Raw genomic sequence first — 16,858 nt, forward strand, 5'->3', positions numbered from 1 at the left:
GAAGTGAAACCAACCAGAACCTGGCCCGCCCCCTCCACCTCAGTAAACAAGGGCTGGTCCTCTCTGAGTCACTCCCCAGCACACACGCCGAGTGATCTGAGATGGAGCAGTGGTCCTCCACCGTATCCCCTGACAGGTCCTCACCACTCTCCACAAAGGGGCTGAAGCCTTCCCCTACACATACACTGCACAGAACCGCCTGCTGCTGGGCTGGCCTTCCCTGCCCCCCATCCAGTAGATGGGGTCCCGGAGGAAAGAGGCCTGATTTCAGACAAGCCCAGATGTCGGATGAGACCTGAGAAGGGAGCCGGGCCCGGAGAGCCATCCTGATCACACAGGACACGGACCCAGGCTCAGCTGAAGACCCATTCCCTGAAGGGAAGAGTCGGCTCCTTCACCACACAGAAGGAGAGCTCAGCAGTGGCTTTCCCGGGACCTGGACTCAGAGGGAGGAGGAGAAAGAGGAGACACACACAGGCCAAAGCAGAGGGGCGGGTCATCCGAGACCGAGAGCTCAGATCAGACATGACATTCCCAGAGGAAGGGTTAATAAAGCAGAAACGTGTTTATTAGGTACCCGTGCTCCTCACAGAGGAACAAGGCCCAGGACAGAAGCGCCTGCGACATCTCCCGAGGTTGCAGGAATCTCTCTCAAGACTCCAGAGAACGTAGGTGCTGGCCGGCCGCCACCCCAAGAAGAACAACACTATTTGGCTGGAGCGTGGCCACCGGAGGTGACCCTGGCAGGAAGCTAGAGCTGGCTCCTGGACTCCGCAAACACTGAGGAGTGGGCAGGGGCACCGGGACGCCCATCCGAACACTGGCAGACGGGGAGGGTCTCCTGGCTGAGGCCTACGCCCCCGCCCTGGGCCAGCGAGGAGGGAAGGGGCTGCAGAGAGCGCAGGCTCCCGGCGGGGAGAAGACCCTCTCCAGGGGCCAGGTCCTCCAATCTGCCCACCTCTTCCGGGGGCCGGCTCAGTCCCACACGTAGGGGTTTCTAAACACCTGAGAGTTCTTGCCTTCCTTGGGCAGCGTGGCCTCCTGGCGGCCCTGGGCCGTGTAGATGTCCTCGGCCCGCAGGGTGGAATTGGCACTGCCCGTCACCTGGCTGTTGGCGGTGGCCCGCGGGAGGATGACGTCGTACGCTCCATCGGACTGGAAGGAAGAACAGGCGGTCTCACAGCCGGGTTCCGCCGGGGCGGATGTGCAAACAGTCCGCTTCCTGCGGACCGTGCCTGCCAGCTCCCCCGCCCCTCCCCATCACCGCCCGCCCCCACGCCGAGCTGGGCCTGGGATGGTGACTCTAAGTCTGGAGCCGAAGGGGCTGCCCTCTGACCTCTAGCCCCTTATCTCACCCTGCAGAGGGCCGCCCCATGCCTCTGGGCGTGGAAATGAGGCTCCGGTGGCCTCCAATGGTCTGGGGGCTTCGCTCAGAGGGAGGTTCCTCCTCTCAAGCCCCATCCCACTCCCTAGACCGTGGGGCCCAAAGGAGGGTGGGCCAGGCTGAGCTCCTATGACCCGACGGGCTCTGCTCCCAGGCTCCCTTTCTCTGGGGGTCTTTCCTGAGCCCCACCAATGAGGCCACATCCCCACAGCATCGCAGCTAGTGTGCAGGGCCCAGCAGAGTCTTCTGGGACGTTTAGCAGTCTAATTTAGAGACTGAAAACCCGGATGGTTTGGGGCTGGCAAGTTTTAAGTTTTGGAGACTTAAAAATCCAAATTCGTTGCCTGGATCCTGGTCAGAGCCGCAGTGGTTCTGTTCCTGGGTAGGCAAGGCTGAGGCGTTGGTCCCAGGGCCCACCCTGCAGGGAATGTGAGCCCCACCAGCCTCATCCCCAGGCAGAGCCTCGACCAAAGCCCTGTAGCTCGGGGGGCGGAAGCTTTTCCACATACTCAAACCTGGGGGCGGGGGGGTGGGGATGGGGTGGGGGGGGTCCTCCCACCCCTTTACTATCTGCCCTCCCCCGCCCCTTGTAGCTCCTGGAACATCAAGACCCTCTGTTCTCGGTTCTCAAGCCTGGCTGTGCGTCACAATCACCTGGACTGCTGAGCCACAACCACACCTAGGGAGCCGCACCCCGAGGCGAGCTGGTGACTATTCAATGACCCTGATCTGTGACGCCAGCAGATTTCCACGGTCACTCCCACTGTGACTTGGATAACGCCACGTAATCAAGGTGACGTCATCAAAGCGATGCTAATCCTTGGCTCCATCACACCAGCCCTTGTATTTTTAGTGTTCCAGGTGATGTACAAAGGAGCCTGGTGGGTTACAGTTCATTGGGTTGCAAAGAGTGGGACCCAACTGAGCACACACACAGGTGATGGGAGTGGTGGGGGTCGAGGGACCACGGTTTTGGAGCCGCTTCTAGATAAAATATCTGTTCATCCGGAGCCTTCCTGAAGGAGCGGTACTCAATGCACACGGGTACAGTGGGGTGGCCAGACAGGGGACCCTGGGCGGCTGGGGGCTGGCAAACCCTGCTCCCACCTTTCTGAGATTCCTCTGCCCTCCCAGCTCCTGGCCACGGCCCCCCGCTCTCGCAGGCCACAGGTTCAGGCCCGGGGAGAGCCCAGGACTGGAAGTATGGGGCGCACTGGCTTCACCCAGCCCCCGGGGCTCCAGGCGGGGAGAGGATGAGAACGCCACCCCACTGACCTCCCTGCTTCCTGTTCCCAGCCTCCTGCCAAGGTGGGGTCACTGACCTCTCCGCACAGTGACTGCCTGCCAGGCGGCCGGGAGGAGGAACACAACTGGACTGAGTAAGACTTAACCCTCCGGCTTCCTGTTCCCACCCCCCTCCCTTGGCTAAGAGAGCATCTGGTTTCCAGAACCCAGGGGAGGTGTGAAGCTCAGAGTGGCTGCCTGCTGGCGGGGGGAGGGGAGCTGGGGCCCCTCCTGGGACAGCTGTGGTTGCGGAGTCAGGATCTACGCAGACCCGCCCTGTGCGCCTCTGTCCACCAGGAACGCACATACCTGGCTGTGGCCCCCTTGTCCCTGCGTGGGGGACAGCTGGCGGCTCCCACCAGCAGAGAGAGAGACCGTTCTGAGCATCTGGCCTCAGGGGGTTGTGTGATACCCTGATGACACGGGCAGGCAGGGCCTGCCCTGCCGCAGGGATTGTCACTCCCAGGAAAACGGCACTGTGGGTCCTGGGTTCCCCAAGGCTGACCCACTGGACGCAGAGTCAGCCTTCTCCCTATCGCCTCCACCCACCCTGCGGGCACTGGGCCCCCGGCTCCAGCAGGGTCACGGGGACCTGGGGACCCCACTCACCGGGGCTTTGTGCATCAGGGTCATCTCGGTGGGCTGGTACATACTGGTCAGCAGCTGCCCGTTGTACCCGCTGTATGGTGACACCGGTCTCTTAGCTGCAAGGAGACATAGGTGCTGTTCCAGGGCTGGGCTCTCAGCATCCTTTCCTGCCCTCAAGGGAGGCTCTCCAGCTGGGCTCTCAGCTCCCTTTCCTGCTCTCAAGGGAGGCTCCCCAGGGAGCAGGGAGAGGGACAGGGGGGCTGGGGCAGCCCTGGGGATGAGGCCGTAGGTGTTGGGGACCCCCCCCACTGGAGCCCAGCATCCCTTTGTTTGGAGGCATGGAAAGCATGTTTGCCTTCCCCTCGGGTTTTCCTGCAGCGCAAGACCCCTTCCTACCAAAAAACGCTCCGTCAGCAACCTTCACATCCCCGTCCGCCCTCCGGGGCCAGAGGCCAAGACGGGCACATGGACCTTCGGCGGCCTTCCAAGATGGCCAGCCTCCAGCTCTGGCCTCTCCTGCTGCGGGCCAGTTGCCAGGCGCCGGGGTAAATACAGCAGGGAGCCCACCGCCCGAGAGTCTCCATGGGGCAGAGTGGGTGCTGACTGCCCAGGACCCAGAGTCACCACCTGTCCCCCTCAACCCCCCCAGGGCACTGAAGGCACATCCAACCCTGTGGCCCCTTGGCAAGTTTCCAGAACTATTTTCAGCTTCAGAAACACTCCCCTGTGTCTTTGGGGCTGCCGATTTCCGGACCTGTCCTGCCCTGCTGGGCGCTGCAGCTGTGGAGAACTGCTGACCATTCCTGGGGTCCGGGGAGCGGGCTGAGCCCTGGGGGCCGGGGCAGCAGATGCTGGTCTCCGGCCGGCTGATGGCCCCGAGGCTCGGAGGGACCACAATTCTATAGGGCCTCCTAAGTGCCAGGCTCACTCAATTGATTTTTCCATTTAGAAAAAAATAAAAGGAAAAAAACCTCTCACAGCCCCAGAAGTGTTTGCCTTGAGGACAAAGGCTGAGAACGCCTGGGCCTGACAAACAGGCAGCGGTTGGAAGCCGAGGTGGGGGCGGCCGAGGCTCCTCCCAACACTTGTCTGTGAGGCTCACCCACCGCCCCCTGCCCTGTTCCCCGAGTGGCCCCAGGCTGTGCATGTGCCAGGGCCACCCCGGGGGGCAGGTCAAAGATCAGCGCTTGGCAGCGTGAGGATTGAGCCTTTCCCCAAAGCTGGGATCACGGGGACCTCAGCTTACAGAGAAAAGGCCGAGAGCTCTGACTCTGCAACCTCCCTGGCCTCTGACCCCTGGCAGAAGCCCCAGAGCTGGTCTGTGCTCCACAATCAGGCAGGTCAAGTCTTAAGCCCCCAAAAGCCTCGATCAGCACAGGCCGGGGTCAGAGTCCAGGCTTTCCGGGTCACGGCGGATGAAGGGGCTGCAGCCAGCCGGCTAAGAGAGCATTCGAGATGCAGGCTGTAGGGCAAGTCCGGGAGGCTCAGGCCCTGGCACTCGGTTCATGCTCTGTAAACGCTAGTGGTCCTGACGAGGAACTGCAGAAGGCTCCTTCCTTAGGGAGCTGGGAGCGTGTCCGGACAAGTCTCTCAGAGAATGGCCACCGGCTCCTGCCTCCCAGGAGCTCCCGAGGGGGGCCTGGCCACAGGCTGAGGGGGCTTCTCTCCCCCACTTCCTGCCACTTCCACCTCCGGGGTGCCCTTAATTCCAAAACTCGAGGCTTTGTTCCTGCCTGGCACCCCGAGTGCTGGTTCCGGAGGAGAACCCCATCCCATTAACAAAGAGCCAGGGCAGGAGCTTGGAGACAAGCTGGATATTGAATAGTGGGTGCTGCTTAGGTCAGCATGTGGCACACACATTTTCATGAGAAAGGGAAAATTTTTAACTGGAAAAGCTTTTAAAGGAAGTTAAGACTATGGATATGTATGTAATAGAAGAACAAGCTCTGGAGGGATAATAATGCCAGAAAAATAATAGTAATACAGAGTTGATAGAGCTAATACAGAGCAGATAGCTAATACTTCTGGATTATTTTCCAAAGGCCAGGCAGATGCAGTAATTGGGGAATTCCCTGGAGTTCCAGTGGTTAGAACTTTGTGTTTTCACTGCACAGGGCATGGGTTCGATGCCTGGTTGGGGAACTAAGATCTCCCATGCCATGAAGCATGGCTCAAAAAAAAAAAAAAAAGATGCATTAACTGAATCCTATGAAACAGGAGGCACTATTATCCCCATTTTACAGATGAGGAAACTGAGGCACCTGGTGGGAAAATACCAGTCCACAGGGATCAGTTCTATGGACAGAAGAGGAAGGAACAGGGTAGAATTAGGGAGACAGTGGAGGGTAATTTTATCCCTAATGTGTCAGATTTTACAATGAAAATACACTAATGAATTGCATGAGTATAGAGAAAAAAATCTTTTTTAAAAATGGAGTTTAGGAACTTGATGGCAGAGAACTCTGGATATTCTCAGGCACCTCCCATTTTGCTCGGGAGACTAGTCCCCAGTCCTGCAATAAGTCACCTGGAATAAAAGAAGACCTTGCAGGGATTCCCTGGCAGCCCAGTGGTTAGGACTTGGTGCTTTCACTACCATGGCCTGGGGTTCAATCCCTGGTTGGGGAACTAAGATCCCACAAGCCACCTGGCGTGGCCAAATATTAATAATTAAAACAATTTTTAAAAAATTAAGATTCATGTATAGGCATGGTTGAGTCCCTTTGCTGTTCCCCTGAAACTATTAACATCACAACACTTAATCGAATATCCCGCAATATAAAATAAAAAGTTTCAAAAAAAAAATTTTTTTTAAATAAAGGGGACCTTCCTGGAGAAGGAAATGGCAACCCACTCCCATATTCTTGCCTGGGAAATCCCACGGACAGAGGAGCCTGGCGGGCTACAGTACATAAGGTCACAAGAGTCGAATACGACTAAGCAACTAAGCCACCACCAAGAGGGGACCCGAGGAGGGTGTCCCGTGACCCACCTGAGGCTGGCTCGTCCATGGAAAACGCCTTGTTTTCCACAAACATGCTCTGGCCCTTTTGCTCTTTCAGAATGGTCTCGTAGCCCACGCCTCGGGTGGGGTACAGATCCCCCTGGTAGCTCTGCTCCGGGCTGGACCTGGTCACCTGGGAGACCTCTGGGATGACGTAGAAGAGGACAAAGGCCCAGGCATTGGTGGCGAGGGCGATGGCCAGCGTGGGGTCGTCCCACGTGGGGCTGTTGTGCTGCCGGTTGCCGTAGGTGTACATGACAATCCACACCACCCAGACGGCGATGGAGGCGGTCGTGGTGAGCAATATGAAGACCCCGTGCTTCCGCCAGCGCTTGAAGCGGCCGCACAGGGCCGACCAGGCCCCCGAGAAGGCGCAGAGCAGCAGCAGCATCACGTAGATGAGCGCCATGACGAAGTCCGCGTTGGCGATGGCGCAGGGGGAGACGGCCACCCAGCCCGCACTGCCGTTGCCCAGAGCATCGCCCTCTGTGCCGGCTCCCCGCACCAGTGTGATGATCAGCCACTCCGTGTTGATGATCACCTCCACGAGGCTCAGCAGCAGGGCCACGAGGAAGATCACCCAACCCCGGGGCCCGTGGTTCTTCCGGACCAGGAAGTGGAGGGCCAAGACGTGGGCCACCAGGCAGGAGAAGCAGATGGCGAATAGGACCCCGAAGAGGAAGCGCCGGGAGGCACAGGTGGAGAAGCTGGGCTTCACCACGCAGGCGAAGACGAGGCAGAAGAGGCCCAGGGTCCCCAGCAGGAAGAACACCTGGGTCCCCAGCAGGCTCCGCTTCTTGGTGTCCTGCACGAAGGGGAGGCTGGCCACCAGGATGATGGTGAGGACGAAGGTGGTGACGACGCCTGCCCCCGCCACAGCTTCCAAGATGATGCCCCAAGCCTCAGAGCGGTCACACAGGTTGTAATAGAGGGGGTTGAGGTCCGGGCTGCAGCCGGGCGGGGCCTGCTCCTGGGCCCGGGCCCCTGGGAGCAGGAAGAGAGGCAGTCCCAGACACATCAGCACGGTTCTGTGGATGGCCATCCTGGATGCCAGGCCAGGCTCCAGCTGGGTCCCTAGAGAAGGAGGGGAGAAAAGGCTAAATCAGTCCCTCGGGCCAGACCCCAAGACACAGGGTGCTGCTCCCCACCAGTCCTGGACCTGGGCGCATTCATCTTGGGTCTAGCCCTCTGAGCTACTGAATCCTTTTTCCCTCTCTCTTTTATGGCCGCGCCGAGTGCCATGTGAAATCTTAGCTCCCTGGCTAAGCATTGAACTCATGCCCCCTGCAGTGGAAGTGTGGAGTCTTCACCCCTGGACTACCACGCAAGTTCCCAGAATCCTACTTTATTCTTATTTATTCATGTATGTATTCATTTGACTGCACTAGTTGGGGCACGTGGGGGTCTTGGATCTTCTTTGTGGCACGTGAGCTCTTAATTGCAGGGTGTGGGATCTAGTTCCCAGACCAGGGATCAAGCCTGGGCTCCCTGCATGGGGAGCAGAGAATCTTAGCCACTGGACTGCCAAGAAGTTCCCAGAATCCTTCTTAACACAGAACTCCCGGGACTCTTGCCAACTAACCAGAGAGACAAACGAGATGAAGCCCAGTTGTCATTCCTCTTCCCGGGCGTGGAAGAGGAGGAAACTGTGCTAAATTTTCACCTCCCTCCACCGATCGTAACCTGGACCCAAATATTCCCTGAACTCTTGCAGCTAGGATGGGGGTGAGGTTTACAAGCAAGTTCACCAAGCGCTCAGCTCCTCTCTGCCCCGGGACTCCCAGAGTTCAGATGGCCAGCCGCTTGACCCTCCAGTCTGTCCCTGTGATGCCCAAGTCCACAGAGAATCAGCCATGCATTCATCCATTCAGTGAGTATTTAAGAAGCACCAGGAACAGGTACAAACTGCTACCAGACAGTGAAGAGATGACCGAAAAGTTGTATGTATCAACATTTGTCCCTGATGTCTTCCTACCACTGACCCTTTCTGCCCTTCATTTTCCCACTCTTAGTCCCAACTCTTCTCTTCAACACTTCTCTTCGGAATCCAAGTTCCTTGGAAGCTCAAGTTGTTAAAGAGTCAAGGATAAAATTTAACATATTTCCCAGCTAGGGAGTTAATGACTTAACGCAAAAATCCTCCTATGAGGCATTAACATTTTAAAAGCAAGAACAAGGCAAGGGCAAAACAAAACCCAAAGGAATTCATCTGTAATGGAAGACGTCAAGACCCTGTAGCTAGAAGGCAAGAAGGCGGTCTTTTATTTGCACTGTGGTCAAGTAACTGGTTGGTAAACCTGCCTCTTCCTCTCTTACCTCTTGGACCCAGGCACTTTCTAGGACAGCAACCTGAACAAGCTTTCCTGGGCTATAGTGACTACTAGTGGCTGGGAGGGGAATGGCATGATCCTCCTCCCTATCTTTCTTCTGCTTTGAAGGGGGAGGGTGGATTTGTGTACCACTAACCCTTTGGATGGAGAAGGCAATGGCACCCCACTCCAGTACTCTTGCCTGGAAAATCCCATGGATGGAGGAGCCTGGTGGGCTGCAGTCCATGGGGTCGCTAGGAGTCGGACACGATTGAGCGACTTCCCTTTCACTTTTCACTTTCAGGCACTGGAGAAGGAAATGGCAACCCACTCCAGTGTTCTTGCCTGGAGAATCCCAGGGACGGCGGAGCCTGGTGGGCTGCCGTCTCTGGGGTTGCAGAGAGTCGGACACAACTGATCGACTTAGCAGCAGCAGCAGCAGCAACCCTTTGGATTGGGGGCAGGAGGAGAAGGGGACGACAGAGGATGAGATAGTTGGATGGCATCACCGACTCAATGGACATGAGTCTGCATAAACTCCGGGAGTTGGTGATGGACTGGGAGGCCTGGCGTGCTGCAGTCCATGGGGTCGCAAAGAGTCAGACACTACTGAGAGACTGAACTGAGCTGAACCCTTCCTTTGGAGTTTTCCTGGTGGCTCAGACGGTATAGAATCTGCCTGCAATGCAGGAGACCTGGGTTCAAACCCTGGGTCTTGAAGATCCCCTGGAGAAGGGAATGGCAACCCACTCCAGTATTCTTGCCTGGAGAATTTCATGGACGGAGGAGCCTGGCAGGCTACAGTCCACAAGGTTGCAAAGAATTGGACATGCCTGAGCAACTAACACACCACAAGCCTTTGGAAAAGGAAATGGCAACCTCCTCCAGTATTCTTGCCTGGGAAAACCCACGGACAGAGGAGCCTAGCAGGTTACAGTCCACGGGGTCGAAAAGGAGTCGGACATGACTTATTGACTAAACGACAACAAAACCCTTTAATGTTTCCACTATTCCTGGCTAATTAATGTCTAACAGGCAAGAAAACTGACTCTCCATAATTGATAAGAGGAAGGACACTGCTACTAAGTCAGGGAAAATAAAACTCACAAATTGAGACTAACATAATAAAAAGACCATCAACTTTCAAAGTCCTTTAAGATCTCCTACATGCCCCTTGAAAATATTTTAGGTCTCTCAGCGTTCCTGGCTACCACCTCATTTGTCAATTAAAGTTTGCTTTTCCCCAAACCCTGATCACTAGCTTTTAATAAATTAACAATCTTATGTGAATTTACTGTATTGTTTTCCTAAATAAATGGTACCATAACGCAGCTAGTTTCGCTCAACTTCAACACAAAAGCTTGTTTTCCCTACATCACGACTTAAATAAGCTTTGTAGGGGACTTTGCGTAATCGTAAATCAATAAGGCACACACTGTACTTTATTTACAATGACTAAGAAGAGAAAAAAGGTATCGGAGTGGGCTAATGGATAAGGTGTATTGAACCGTTCCAGGAGATAATTTATGGATGACATGCTAAGGGATTCTAAGCACTCAAGCCCATCTTGGGTGCGTCTGCTTCACAGCCAAGCAGCTAGAACTTGGGGTGAAGCTGTGGCAGTGAACCCTGAGAATGGTCACTCAGACGTTGCCTCCAGCAATCTGTGCATCTTCGAGAACTGCTCATCCCACCTCCCTCCTCCAGGCTGCAGTTTACAACAATTATTCTAAATCAGTGATTCACTGTGCGTCTCGCGGGGACCAAGCACAGTAGTTCTCTGAGACGCAGCGGAAAATACAAAGATGAACAAACACAATCGCTGCCGATAATGTTATTTCAAATCGAAAAGAGAGAAAAGATAGGTCCATAAGAAAACCACCCAAGGAAGAATCAGGTAAAGAGCCACACAGAAGTATCGACCTCTGGAGAGAGAAAAGTGATACAGGAACACAGAGGAGGATCCAGGGTGCAGAAGACCTCTCAACAGCACTTTATTCAGCTTCTAACCAAATTCACCAATATGTGCGTATGAACCGAGTTTGTAAAGGAAGGTTGCAGCTGGCTGGCGACAGATTAGAGACGCTCCGGGGAAGGGGTCTGGGGCATGACGCTAAAGGCAGTGGGGGCCACTGAAGGCTGTTTTTTTGCACAGTGAGGGCATTACCAGGGTTGTGCTTTAAGATCTGAGTCTGGCAAAAAAAGCATCGGCAATCCATTTGCCGAGGACACGTTCATCCCTGGTTAAAGACGGAGGCCAAAGGTAAGGCCTGATGGACGTTCTTACCCACATAAAATCTAAGGTCTGGGGACTTCACTAGTGGGCCAGTGGTTGAGACTTTGCCTTGCAATGCAGGGTGCAAGTCTGATCCCTGGTCAGGGAACTAAGATCCCACATGCCACAGAGCAACTAAGCCTGCCCTAGGGTGCTCGGGCGTCACCACTACTGAGCCCGTGAGTCATAAGTGGAGAGTTGTGCACCGCAACGGAAGATGCCTCATGATACTAAGACCGGACACAGCCATATAAATAAAGATTAAAAAAAAAAAATCTAAAGCTGGTTGGATTCGGGGGAAAGGATACTAAGCCCATGCTATAAGTTCAAATCTCCTAACGGCCATTTCATTACCAAAAACCAAGCCAGCTCCCATTTAGTCCTGGGACTCCGACGTAAATCCTTCTCAGTCTGTCTTGCTCTTAGAGCCATACCTGCTGGTACCCCACCAGAATCCAGCACCTCAAAGGAACTTGGGCCAGGGCCAGAGCCGCTCACAGCCCTCACCCCAGAGTCCTTCTCACTTTGTTGTTGGTTCCAATCTTATGCTTTAAGCCTGTTGGACCCACCAACATGGGAACCTCGATGTGGGTGAGTGGGGAGAGAGGCACACACCAGCTCAAGTGGGAATACTGGGCCAGGTGGGCCTGGTTCTTGTCCACTACCTAGGACAGCGACCCCTGGAGGCCAGTGGGAGACTTCAAGAGCTCCACCCAAGGTCCTTCCACATCCAGGAATGCAGATTCAGCCAGTCAAGGGATGCCATTTTTGAAGATGGTGGCGAGGGGGAAAGGACTTGGAGGAAACGAACCAGCTTGGTCTCCAGACTCTCCACCCTGCGGGTCGCTAGAGCCTGCATTTCCAGGCTGTCTTCTGAGCCTCGATGGTTAGAATCGTGTGTGTGCAGTGTCTCCTTTACCTGGCTTTAAGGTCTACCAGGTGAGCAAGATGTGTTTATCTCCGCATCCGCCGAAACATCTAGTCTTGCACTGAACACAGGAGGCACTGGAAAATCGCTCACTAAACAGACTGAGTGCTCATTTCTCCCCCATCCCAGCCCTGCCTCTTCCTCTGGAGTGACTGCTTCTGCTCGAAGGTTCTCTAGGACCAAGGAGGGGGACCTCCTTCCACCCTATGAGTGTCCCCCAGACCATGGCTGCAGCCCATAATCACACTGCAGATTATTTTCAGGACAAAGGAGCCCTTCTGCTTCACCTCCCTGGAATCAGTTATACAAATATTTTTAATCACCTCTGAAATCGGCCTTTCCCCAGGCTCAGTCAATCTGCCCCCATCTCTGCCCCCATTGAGTCGGCCCAATCCGGTTCCAGAACCCTCTCCTCCCTCGTTCCCTCCGCAGAGTGGTGGGCTCCGAGGCCCAGCCAGCCCCGAGTGGGCTTCACTGCGCAAGGATGAGGCAGCCAGCCACACGCAAGCCTGAGAAACATCCTGAAAAGAGGCACTGGAGCCTCTCACGACCTTGCCGGCCTGGTCTGTCTCCCCCAGCTCAAGGGGGCAGAGGAAGATACAGACCCACGGTCAGTGGTTACCGTCAAGGCTACCATGGCCAGGTAGAGGTTCCGCGCAGACTGCCACTGAGCAGCCTCCCTCCTCCTGCTCTGCCACCACTCAGCAGCCCATGGAGAGAGACGGGTGGACCCGCTGACAGCCTCCCACCGCCTCCCGGCCCCGGGTTAGGTCCTGCCATCTCCGTCCTCTGCTCTGGGGGGATCTGTTTTAAACCAACCAATAGGAGGAGTCAGAGAGGCCTGTACGGAGCTACCTCTGCGCCCAAGTTGCTGCGGGGGGTGAAGAGGGGGAGTTTAGAGGGCTTCCGGGAATCCCAGCCTACACCCCCACACCCGAGGGTGAGCATCTGGCCCCCAACTGCCTGAGCGTTCAGAAACACGTGAGTCCTCAACCCAAGGGTCCGCTCTAGAAAGCCACTCCGGAATGCGCCCCACCCCCAGCGGCACGCCCTCCCCCAGCCACACAAAAAAAGCTCCGGGAGGGACCTTTCAGGAGCACAAAACCCAAATTCAACACAGTCCGGTCCCAGAGTTTTAGGATAGACAGCGTGGAGTTTTCAAATGATCGCGTTTGGCGGGGTTTAAAACTGTGGATCCCGGCAGGAGCGCCGCAACTCCACCTCCGCGGCGGGGAAGGGCGCAGGAAAGCCCCTGGGTGGGGGAGGGGCGGGCCAAGGGAAAGGTTCTAGAAGCCACGATGCCAAAAGCCGCGAGTTTAACGACGGACCGAAATCCCGAACTTGGCGCAGGAAGACTCCGAGCGCTCCCCTCCCCGTCTTCCCCGGCCCCGGGGTCTACACCCACGCTCCCCGCGATGGCGGAGCAGAAAGAGCAGGCTGCAGCCTCTCTCCCGTTCCCTCCGGCCCCAGAAACCTGCCCTCCCGATCCACGGTCGCGGGCAGCGGAGAGGACGCCGGCCCGCAGGTCACTGTTGCCCGCGGACCCGCGCAGCGAGGCTGCGAGGGCGTAGGGGGGCGGTCCTGCGAGACCCCGATGGTGCATTTCGCCCTCGCCGCCAACTCGGAGCCGCGGCGCCGGGCTTCTCGCACCCCCCAGTCCCCAGCCGACTCGGTTTGGAAAGTTTTTGCGATCGAGCGGAGTCGGAGCGGCGCCCTCCGTCCCCCGGTTCTCCCAACCCCGGGCCTCTACCCTCGCCCACTCCCCGCCAGCCCGACCCGACCCTACTCTTCCCAGCGGCCGGCGGGAGGGCGGAGCGAGCGGGCTGAACCCCTTACCTGGGACGCGCCGCCGGCCCAGCTCCGGCGCGGCGTTTGGGGCCAACTCCAGGCGGGGCTCGAGCGCGGCTGGGAGGGACTCGGCGCAGGGCGCGGGGCCAGGCCCAACCCTGGCCTGAGGTGGCGGGGCCCCGGCGGGGGATCGGGGCGCAGGGCCTGCCTCTCAGCGGGACCAGGCGCTGGCTGCGCTCCTGAGCTCGCTGTAGCGCTGGCCTCTCCGGGCGCTCGACTCCTTTCTCTTGGCGAGGGTGGGCCGACGCCTGCATCGCCGTGACATCACCTCCATTCAGGCACTTATCGGGCGCCCGCGGGGCTCCAGGTGCAGGCAATCCGCTCACAAGGTAACAAAGCCCGGCCGGCCCTCCCCCCAGCCCATCCCGGACTCACCTCCCGGCTCCGACTAGACGCCCTTTCCGGCTGCGGAGGGAGATCAGAGTTTCTGGCCCGGCTGGCGGGTGGGTTGTTGCTGTTTACTGCCACGCCCCCGCACGCGGGCGCGCGCACACTCACGCGCACACACTTGGAGGACTCGGCTTTCGCTCCTTCGGAAAGCGGCTTGGGGAGCTGCCCCACACAGTTCGCCGGAGGGCTCTCGGTCTCTGCGAGTCCCAGCGCGCGCACACTCGAGCAACGCGCGGGGGCCACCTTCGTGCGTCTCTCTGGGGCGGACACCTAGCCTTTGTCACCTTTGTCCTGGCTCTCCCGCGAGACGCGCGCAGGGCAGTTCGCTGCTCCGGACTAGAGCGAGGGGCACCCTTAGACGCAAAGTCGATGTCTTTGTCACGCCTTCTGCGCCCCCTGCCCTATCCGAGCTTGCCCACGTGGACACAACACACACCGAGTGTCTTGCACGCGCGATCCTTCCCCCGCACCTGGGTCACCTACTGTACGTGAGAGCTCCACCCCGCGCGCCCCTAAGCGCGGTGGGCAGGGCCCAGAACCACTGGGGACCGCGGGCAGAAGTATCGCTGGGTCCGACTGCCCCGCGCCTGGGTGTCCTGGGATCGTCCCGGACACGGTCCACCTTAGCGCGCGCTCCCCTCCCCGCGTCCCGCTTTCCTGTCCCGACCTGTCCCCATTAGCCTTCACGGCTCAGTTCCCCGAGGTACAGTGTTTCACCCGGCCCCCGCGGCCTCTGCGCTCCGGGACACGCCAGCCTGACCGCGGAGTCCTGCCCGTCCCTCCGCCCGGGGACTTTTCCGAAAGTTCGAGCGCCTCCCCTCCCCGTACCCCACCCGACTCCCAATCTACCGATCAGCTGGTGGCCACCCTTTCCCCTCGGGCGTCAGGGATCGGCAGAAAGGAACTGTAGAAATGGGGAAGTGAATCCAACCTGGGATCGCCACGGCCCAGTAAACAAGAGATTTCTCGGCCACCTTCCCGCTGGGGCTGCGGGCGGCGCGGGAGGTGGGCTGCCGCAGCGGGGCCCAGTTGGCAAGCGCGGGAGGCCCAGAGGGGCCACGGCGCACCGAGAAAGGAGTGGTTGTTGGGCCTGGCAGGGGCCCAAGGGACGCAGAGGCAGGGCTGAGCGCCGGGTCTCCGGGGTGCTAGTTCTCCTGACGCCGAGTTGCTTGGGGGATCGCCAGCAGAGCGCGGTCGGAGCCAGCCGGTGGCAGGGCGGGCGGCTGGGCGTGTGGATTCTGCCCGGAGCGCCCGGGAAGGGGGGCGGGGAGGGAAGGGGAGGCGGCTGGTCGCGGGCCAGGGGGTAGCAAGATAGGGGAGGGCGCAGGGAGAAGGGAGGTACCTCCCGGGCTGTTTGTTTTCCTGCCTCAATCTATGACAACCAGAAGTCAAACTCCCTGAAACACCCAGCGCTGCCGGAGTGATAAAGCCCAGGTTTGCCCTGCCGCCTGGGCTGGGGCCCTGGTTTTCTAGAACTCATTCTCTTTCTGCGCCTGGCCGGCCTGGGGAATGGGGTAAACACTGAATTGTTTCAGTTCTTTCCAGTATGAAGAGGAAGAGGGGTTTGGGTTGCAGAGTTGTGACTTGAGTCTCCTTCCCCCAACTCCCTCTCCCATGCCACCTTTCAGAGACCCCCAACAGTGAGGGTGTGCAGCCGCTTGTAAGGGCCACACAGTGGGGACCACCCTGAAAGGGGGAACTGAAAGTCAGAGCTCCCTGAAGCCGACCAGTCACTCTGGCCTCTGACTTCGTTGTTGTTCAGTTGGACTCTGTGACCGGGTGGGCTGTAGCCCACCAGGCTTGTGGTCCTTCACTACCTCCTGGACTTTGCTTAGATTCCTGTCTATTGAGTTGGTGATGCTATCTAACGGTCTCATCCTCCGTGGTCCCCTCCTCCTTTTGCTCTGGTTAGTTTTCATTAACTAGGCAACCAATGCTGAAACCCCTTTGCTGGGAGGGGTCCCTCATTAGCATCTGTTTAAAGCCAGTTCAGAGAAGGAAATGGAACCCACTCCAGTATTCTTGCCTAGAAAATCCCATGCACCAAGGAGTCTGGCTATAGTCCATGGGGTCACAAAGAGTTCAACAGGACTTAACAGCTGAACAATAAAGCCAGTTCAGGACTCCTCTGGCAGTTGAGTAGTTAAGATTTGGCTCTTAATATTCAGGGGGCACAGATTTCAACCCTGGTGGAGGAACAAAGATACCACATGTCACATGATGCAGTCAAATATGTGTGTATATATATATATTATATACTGTATACCATTATATTAATACCAGTATATACCATACTTCACAAGGCAATGGCACCCCACTCCAGTACTCTTGCCTGGAAAATCCCATGGACGGAGGAGCCTGGTAGGCTGCATTCCATGGGGTCGTTAGGAGTTGGACACGTCTGAGCAACTTCACTTTTACTTTTCACTTTCATGCACTGGAGAAGGAAATGGCAACCCACTCCAGTGTTCTTGCCTGGAGAATCCCAGGGACAGGGGAGCCCGATGGGCTGCCGTCTCTGGGGTCGCACAGAGTTGGACACAACTGAAGTGACTTAGCAGCAGCATACCATACTTCGGTTCCATTCGGTTCAGTCACTCAGTCGTGTCCAACTCTTTGCGACCCCATGAATCGCAGCACTCCAGGCCTCCCTGTCCATCACCAACTCCCGGAGCTCACTCAGACTCACGTCCATTGAGTCAGTGATGCCATCCAGCCATTTCATCCTCTGTCATCCCCTTCTCTTCCTGCTCCCAATCCCTCCCAGCATCAGAGTCTTTTCCAATGAGTCAACTCTTCGCATGAGGTGGACAAAGTACTGGAGTTTCAGCTTTAGCATCATTCCTTC

The 16,858-nt window shown here is 57.3% G+C and overlaps 1 protein-coding gene and 1 long non-coding RNA gene across 4 annotated transcripts in view; one reads left to right on the plus strand and one right to left on the minus strand.

Moving 5' to 3' along the window:
• Positions 1–546: 546 nt before the first annotated feature.
• On the minus strand, positions 547–15,234 carry GPRC5C (G protein-coupled receptor class C group 5 member C). Of its 3 annotated transcripts, none has more exons than XM_061392940.1 (4): positions 14,942–15,234; positions 6,249–7,334; positions 3,278–3,372; positions 547–1,155 (listed from the first exon to the last, which is right to left on the minus strand). In XM_061392940.1, the coding sequence occupies exons 2-4, from the start codon at positions 7,300–7,302 to the stop codon at positions 976–978; spliced, it is 1,329 nt and encodes a 442-aa protein (XP_061248924.1). In that variant the 5' UTR covers positions 7,303–7,334; positions 14,942–15,234; the 3' UTR covers positions 547–975. The 3 variants fall into 3 exon arrangements, with proteins under 3 accessions (XP_061248924.1, XP_061248923.1, XP_061248922.1); XM_061392939.1 differs by lacking the exon at positions 14,942–15,234 and adding an exon at positions 13,996–14,813; XM_061392938.1 differs by lacking the exon at positions 14,942–15,234 and adding an exon at positions 13,609–13,697.
• The window catches only part of LOC133232938 (uncharacterized), a 41,976-nt gene continuing 38,977 nt past the window's right edge, over positions 13,860–16,858 (plus strand). Inside the window, exon 1 of the long non-coding RNA XR_009731508.1 lies at positions 13,860–13,949. This is a non-coding gene — a long non-coding RNA (uncharacterized LOC133232938). The remainder of the gene's footprint in view (positions 13,950–16,858) is intronic.

The sequence above is a fragment of the Bos javanicus genome, chromosome 19 (genome assembly GCF_032452875.1).
Source record: "Bos javanicus breed banteng chromosome 19, ARS-OSU_banteng_1.0, whole genome shotgun sequence".
In the NCBI taxonomy this organism is placed as follows: Eukaryota; Metazoa; Chordata; class Mammalia; order Artiodactyla; family Bovidae; genus Bos; species Bos javanicus.

Excerpts from the sequence above, each read along its gene's own strand:
- GPRC5C (XM_061392940.1), bottom strand. The coding sequence starts at position 7,302 with ATGGCCATCCACAGAACCGTGCTGATGTGTCTGGGACTGCCTCTCTTC. Across the intron at positions 3,373-6,248 it reads CATGGACGAGCCAGCCTCAG|CTAAGAGACCGGTGTCACCA; the intron begins GTGGGTCACGGG and ends GTCTCCTTGCAG. Across the intron at positions 1,156-3,277 it reads CCCTGATGCACAAAGCCCCG|TCCGATGGAGCGTACGACGT; the intron begins GTGAGTGGGGTC and ends TCTTCCTTCCAG.